This window comes from Cryptomeria japonica, chromosome 6 (assembly GCF_030272615.1).
Source record: "Cryptomeria japonica chromosome 6, Sugi_1.0, whole genome shotgun sequence".
Taxonomy (NCBI): Eukaryota; Viridiplantae; Streptophyta; class Pinopsida; order Cupressales; family Cupressaceae; genus Cryptomeria; species Cryptomeria japonica.
In genome coordinates this window covers 258,008,201-258,015,812 of record NC_081410.1, presented here as the reverse complement: position 1 = coordinate 258,015,812, position 7,612 = coordinate 258,008,201, and the positions used below count along the sequence as shown (strand labels likewise).

Below are 7,612 nucleotides of genomic sequence, written 5' to 3'. Positions count from 1 at the left end.
ATATTAGCTCAAAATGTCATTATGTGGTGGAGATATCAAGGTAAGGGTGCATTAGAGTTGAGGATACTTGTTGCTTGTATCTTTTTACAAATTGTCAATCCCTCTACTACATACAATTCATTTACTCATCAAAAAAAAATATATACTTCTCAACAAGGATATAATTTGGTGGCCACAAATGGCATCTTGCAACTACATGATCTACAAACTGAGAGTATTTTCAGAGTACAACCACAGCAGTAGGAGATCTAGTTGTTGCGGTATTCTTCGACATCTGTCATTTTGTAGTCACGAATATAATCACGATTATGTTGTACTTGTTACAAAGCACGATTATAATCAAAAAATGAAATTTTGTGAATTTATTTGTCAGTCTCATGTGAATTCCAGAATCAACTATGATGTCCTGCAGCATAATGCAATAATGAAAACAATGAATGCCTTCAAATATATTTAAATTTTCCTGTATCTTTTTTTAAATCATATTCACTACGGTAATCCCAAAAGCATGTTCCATTGTGTCCCTGTCCCAAAAACGACATGGAACATAGAGAGAGATTTGTTTTTTTTAAATGCCATGGGATAGGGAAAAGAACAAATAAACGTAAAAACAAGTCTGCACTTCAAATAAAACTTATGCACTACAATGTCTATCATAGACAAAATGTATCTTCCATTTTTGGGGAAAAAATGGTCCATAAATGAGTAACAAAAGATGGAAAGTTCAAAACAAGTTCCAAATACTTTTAAAACCATTTTACAAAATAATCCAAATATCCTCTCCACTACCAACGTGCAAGAAACACAGAAAAGCAAATATCTGGACTGCTACATAATAAGTGGCTTTTCTGAGAAAAAATAGAGAATTCATGTTAAAACTGCATATAATTCCTTCCAAATGTTACCATATATTTACCAAGGCACATAAAAATTGTATGACAAAAACATACATCCCATAAAGAGATTAGGCTGCCTATACAATGTGTCACAAGGCCAAACTAGATCCTCAGCAACCTAATAGTGCATATGATACAATTAAAAAGGCTTCTATTTAGATGCCAGCAATTCAGGTGATTATAACTCCTTTTGCTAAATGGAATAAAGCTGAATCCTCCCTTGTAGAATGAAAAAAATCTAATTAATTTCTACATTGTCCCTTTCTTCAAGGCAAGTAATGATCAAAACTTTGATTTTATCCTGAAAGTAACAATTCTATTTTTGCAATCTGTTCCTCTTCATTCTTTAGTGGTGGACTGCGATTAGCTTCGTCAAATAGATCATGCTTCCACTTCTCACCAGTAAAAGCATGAGGACGCAACTGATTCCTTACAGTCCCATTTAAACCTCTTCCCATCATGTCTCTTCCTCTAGAAATGCTGTTAAACCTCCCCCTGTTCTGAAATTCATCATCACGCTGATCTCTTTCAAGCCAACGGCCCCTCTCAAGATCCTCATTTTGCTGCACATGATCTCTATCTTTATTCTTTTGTTCTATCTCAACAAAATTCTTAGATCCCCTTTTGCCCTCATTTTGCCACTCACTAACAGCACCTCTTCCCTCTCTTCTTTTGCCATCTGTAATCTTACCATACCCATCCTCATTGTCATTGGCCACAGCAGATTTGCTTCCACTACCAACAAAACGTGAAACCATCTTTGTTTCTGTAAATGCTGGTTTGCGTGTTTCATGAGGCTCACTTGCTTCTAATTCAAAGAATCTATCATGACGCCAAACTCTATCTTTACCTTCCTCTTTCGCCAACATATGTCCCCTATTATCTCTTCCTTGTGAATCTACATGGTTAGCTCTGTCTCTGTAACGGTCACTAGGATGACCCTTAACAGAGTCATTCCAACCCCCATGCTCTATGCAAATAATTAAATTTAGAGTGCTTTAGAATACAAGTCAAAATATGCAATCACAACCTCGAAATAAAACTTTGCCCACACCTTCAATAACAAAAAATTAAAACCACATGGGTATCTATACATAGTACATACCACTGAATCTTCGCCTCACATTTCGATTATTTTGTACTGCGCTCCTGTCATCGTGCTGTTACACAAGGAATATAGATATTCAGAGGAATTTCACCCAATAAATTACTTGAAAAAGATTATGGAACAATAACTGCATTGCATATAGACAATGAAACTAAACAGAAAACAGTTACCCAAATAGCTTAACTGGTGATAACAAAATCATCTATAACAGCACATGCATACCTCCTTTATATGATTTATTGTAAACAAAGACAATTACAGAATTAACTGATGCAAAAAAAAGTGACATTGAACAAATACCAGCTGCATCCAAATAGTATAATTGTTATACAAAGAAAAAAAATAACTTGCTACCTTCAAAAAGGGAAATAAATTGTTTAAATAAAGCAATTAGATTGTCTGTATCCACATTGTAAAGGCAAACCCAAAATAACAAAATACATAGCTGTCTCAAGCCTAACGAATAAATTAGACTATTTGCAACCACTCAACAATGTGATTTCTCAGCATAAAGTCTGGAAAAATTCCGTTCATTGTATCAAGCCAGATTACATAAACGTGTATCAAGCTATAGTATGCAAGCATGTATCAAGGATTGCATAGTTCAACATTTTAAATAATGTAAGCTTAGCATACTCTTGAAGGAAGGCATTACATCTTACCTAAATAGCAAAATGTTTTCTCAACATATACTTGTTCTCTCACCCATCCAAATTTGAAGCAAAGACATGATTGAGCAATTCAGACAAGTGCTTAATCACAAAGAAATATAAGATCATACGTAATTACTTTCCCATGCCTGTTGTCTTCGCTTCAACAAATCTATATACCATTTTTTATGGTAATAAACAAAATGAGAAACCCATATTCAACCCGTATTGACTAGTCCAACCTTCCAATTTAAGTATAATGCAACTCATGTTAATCAACTAAGCATACATCAAGAACTTTCTGATGACAATATCCAACAAGTACATTTTACTGACCAAATACGATTCATACTAACTAAAAACAGCTAACTATATTAACAAAGAATGGATGAAAACACACAAATAAAAAGATCTAGCAATGGCTTCACCATTCTTATGATCTATTTGCTTCACAAAGTGGCCCCTGCTTCAACAGGTGTCAAGTAATTACAAATTAAGGTGAGGTATCTCTTTTGAGAACAGAGCTCTTCAATTAAAAGAGAATTTTTTTTTCTCCATTCTGCAGATATCTCCAACAGCCACCATGGAGCCCGAATTTCACTCATCTGAACAAAAATGACAGATGCCCTTCAAAGGAGAGATCATTGACATGCAGTTGCGGATGATATTCATGATTTGGAACAGTGGTATTGAGACAACCACAAAGGGAGTTTTGTGGGCTGACTTTCTCAAATCTATAGAGAGATAAGGTGAGTTCAGATCACTTCTATGTCTGTCTCTAATCAGCTGGATTTCAATCATATCCCATGTAGCCATCGGTTAGATGTTTACCATTAATAAGATGAATTCAGATAACTTTTATGTTTGTCTCTATCTACTTGATTTCAATCACATCCCATGTAGCCATTGATAAGATGTTTACCATTAATAGCATTAGGAGAACTAGGGTTTGAGATTAAAAAAAATGCACACTACTTCCTATGCACCCTAGCTACATTCCAAATTTCCAACTACACCTGGGCTGTTGCCATGGTGGCAGGGTTTCATCCCTGCTCTGGCTCTCTTTCTTCTTCTCTACACCATCAGGTTTAAGCTTCCTCCTAAAACAAGCTGCCATAACGTTCCTGCAACTTGCAAATCCAATTGGATGGCTTCTAACATATTTGTGCCCAAACTAGATTCCATGCCTATGGTAGAGGTTCTTGCTAAGAACTTAGCTCACTCCATTGAGATTCTCCCAGATCGTGCCCTTATAGGTCATTTGTAGGGTTTTCACCAAGCCCTTCTGTGTTGGTAGAATGGCAAGATGGATTTCCTCTGTTTGGGTGTCAAAAATTACTTCTTTTAAATTGCTACTGTGCAGATGTGACTATGTCATGGTCATCTTTGAATCCAAAGTGGAATGGGGCAATATTTTTCAAAAAGGGCCATGGTTTATGGGCTCAAGTGCTCTCTTCTTAAATTTATTGTCTGCTCTGTTTGATCCACAAGTGACTGTGCCCAAGGATGTATTGTATGGGTAAGGCTCCCTTTTCTCCCGTTACATCTTTGGAATAAATATTCCTCAGAAATTGTTAAAAATAAAATTGGTAAATTTCTGGATTAGATCCCTCCCAAATCTTCTGATGCTAACATGTGCTCTGATCAGTGTTGTGGATCAACCTCAAAAAGGGCCTGCCTAAAGCCATTATAATAAAGGTCTTGGACTAGGTGCATACCTAGTTGTTAGATTATGAACAACTGCCTTTCAAAGGTATACTTTGTCATAAATATAACCACTTCTCCAAGGACTGCCCTCTCAATAATGAAGCCCCAATTGAGAAAAGCATGAAGGCAATGGTGGATTTCAAGAAGACCAGAAAAAGGAAAGAAACAGCAATTCCATAAACAAGAAGCCATAACCCAGACCTGATTCTCAATCTCCTGAGAGTTCAAACAAATTTGCTGTCCTCTCTTCAAATTTGGAATCATTAATTCTGATGCAGGGCCCATTGATGAGATCGACAAGCAAGATGCCCCTCATTATGCTTCCTTGGATCTTCAACCCTTTCCAAAAGCTTCGCATAAAGCACCTCTGGAAGAACCAAATTATGTTATAAGAAACGAAATTGTTGAGGATGTTCTTGCCCCTGGATCTTCTGGTCCTCATTCTATCCTCACCAAATCGCCTACTAAGCCAGGAAGGAAAATGAAACAAGAAATTAGAATTGGAGAAGCCAAACAAATTGTTGTGGCTAAAACCGAATTGACTTTGGAAGATTCCTCCAAAGGCAAGAAACCCTCTAAAAAATGATCTTGCTCTCTTGGATCTATCAACGTTTAGGTGTTGCCCTAAAGAAAAAATACCTCAAAGGTCTCATCTAAGATTACTCTCCTATTTTGTTAGGAATACAAGAAATCAAACTTGGCCTTACAAGTGCAGTTAGCTCATGAAAATCTATCAGGATCAGATCTGAAGTGGAAGTCATGAGTGTCAGAGAAGCCTCTAAAGACCGCCTCACCACTTGGGATGCTACCTTCCTCAACAAAATTGACAGGCATCAAAGTGATTATTGGCTCTCTTATACCCTTTTTGAGGTAGCAAGTTTGCAAAGTGCATTAAGCAAATCTGTGTTTGCACCACTCCAGAAATACACTTCAACAATCCTGCACTTTTCTGATAGCATCTTGAAGAGAATACTTGCATTGTGACTGCAAGTGGTGTGCTGTAACTTGTAACTTAATCCTCAGGCCAAAACAAAAAATTTGAGTTCTACAAAAACCTCAGGCAAGCCTCCAACAATGTGTTGAACTCATGGGCTGCTACAAGTTTGGTCTTCATCTTACAGTCAAGAAAAATGTTAAGAACCTTACTATTTATGGGGATCCCAAGCCAATAATCCATTGCCTCTCCAGTAAAAATGTGTTAAAATCTGAACAACTCCATCTTCTGCAAAATCGTGCCTTCGAACTTTTACATAATATTAACCAGATCAGCTAGCAGCATATTTGTAGAAATTTTAACTCTCTTGCTGACAAAATGGCCAGTGAAGGCATACTTCTTTGTCCTTGCTCAGCTCATGTTGAGCATCTTCAGAATTGAAGATTTGCTTTCTCTTTGTATTGTCCTTAACTCATTGTAAGGACCCAAACTAAATATACCACTATAATAAGCCTCAACAAACAGTACAGAAAAAACAAACCCAGAACTATTTTAACCAATATACAAACACATTTATTATTTTTCTTCTTTCAGTCATACACAAATTAAATTGAACCTACTAATATAATATTTCTTGGCACTCCCAGCAAGTAAAGTCTATACTACTATGTTCCACAGAGTTTCGGGGACGGGGACCTCAATGAGATCTATATAGGGGGGTGGGTGTGGTTTTACAAGTATAGAGAAATTTTAAATATGCATATCATAACAATGGTAAAGCATTCATCATAGACATCAATACATTGCATTAGACTTGAATTGAGATTTCACAAGAGAATTGACAAACATTTTACCAAAATTCAAATGCTTTTATCAATCATTGCCAACAAACGTATGTCATAAACATCCATAATAGACATAAAATGATTAATATTAAATATTAAACATCCATAACTATGAGATGACATAAACTGTAAATAGGAAAGTTAAAACATAGAAGGTCCATAATCAGCTGTCTATCATAATGTCAAGATAAACTAAGAAAATATATGGCTGTCCATAATCAGCACATTGTAGGTCTAAGACTAAGAGTCTAAATCAAGATCAGAGCTAGAGTCTCTATCTGAGTCACCTTCTGTTCACTCCTTAGCCACCTTCTGTTCACTCCTTAGCCAGCTGCTTCTTCTCTTCTTGCTGCTCTTTTCCTATTTTGCAAATGTCAAAAGGAGTGTCTTTTTCTTCCTTTTGTTTGTTTTATGCATTAGATTACGGTTTGTTATATTTTAATATTTATTTCTGGTCTTGGTGGGGCCAGCCAAACCTCTTTTATAAATTAAAAAAAATATATATATTTTGAACTTGACGGCCAGCTGTCCCAGGGACAATCGGGGGTCCCAGGGACAATCGGGGGACGCCTAGGCGTCCCTTGGACGTCCCAGGGACAGCTGCCCATTTGCTGCCGTCCCCTGCTTCCCAACAGCCGTCCCCGAAACGTCCCCAGTGAATTTGCCAAAAAGGGGACTCCTAGGAAACGGCAAATTCCCGTCCCTGTTTCATCCCTGGTACGAGTACGAGGCAAAAAATGCAGGGGACGCGTCCCTGTGAAACATAGCTATACCACTGATACAGAACTAATGGCCCTTGATAATTCCGATGCACTCCGCAATCTGGTCTGCTGATGATGTTGACAAACCTCTGAACAAAGTCTGCCGTCAAGATACACAACATACCGCTCCTAAGCATATATATCCCCAAGTTGACAGATTCCTGCTTGAACGCTTTTGTCTATAATGTGCACAGTTGCTGTAACTATGCCAATAGACTGAAATGAGGGTTGAATGTTTTGTTAATTTTAAAAAAGTGTCTACTCTTTTGCATTGTGAGTTGTTCTATAAGGGAAGGTCCCATGGAGGGGGGTGTTTACTGCTACATCTGATAAATTGAATATATAAAATAATAATACCGATGACAATTCATACCAGATACAGGAGTAAAATATATCTTTATTCGCACATGAAATTATTACAAAAAAGAAGACCAGAGATGGTCAGCCAAGAATTCCAGTTCATCCGGCTATACCATACTACCTACCTTGGTAGTGTTGTCACATGGATTTGCACCCGATGCAAGCTCGAAATTCCTGCAATCCAGTGACACATTGGACTGCTCTCAGGGTATGGGTATCCTATTATGAGAGCAGACCTCCGGATTATAGGCCGGCTTCCTATTTGATCACCTAAAAACTAATGACTTCTTGACTAGAAAAGAGGTATAAGGATATGCATAAAATAAAACTATAGATAAAAAGGTGATCCAC

At 37.1% G+C, this 7,612-nt stretch overlaps 1 protein-coding gene across 1 annotated transcript in view; it reads right to left on the bottom strand.

Moving 5' to 3' along the window:
• Window positions 1–866: 866 nt before the first annotated feature.
• Window positions 867–7,612, bottom strand: part of LOC131037435 (uncharacterized) — a 36,127-nt gene continuing 29,381 nt past the window's right edge. Inside the window, exons 3-4 of the mRNA XM_057969579.2 lie at window positions 2,002–2,056; window positions 867–1,866 (exon numbers count right to left, since the gene is read on the bottom strand). Coding sequence (XP_057825562.2) covers window positions 1,193–1,866; window positions 2,002–2,056 — 729 coding nt within the window. The 3' untranslated portion in view covers window positions 867–1,192. The remainder of the gene's footprint in view (window positions 1,867–2,001; window positions 2,057–7,612) is intronic.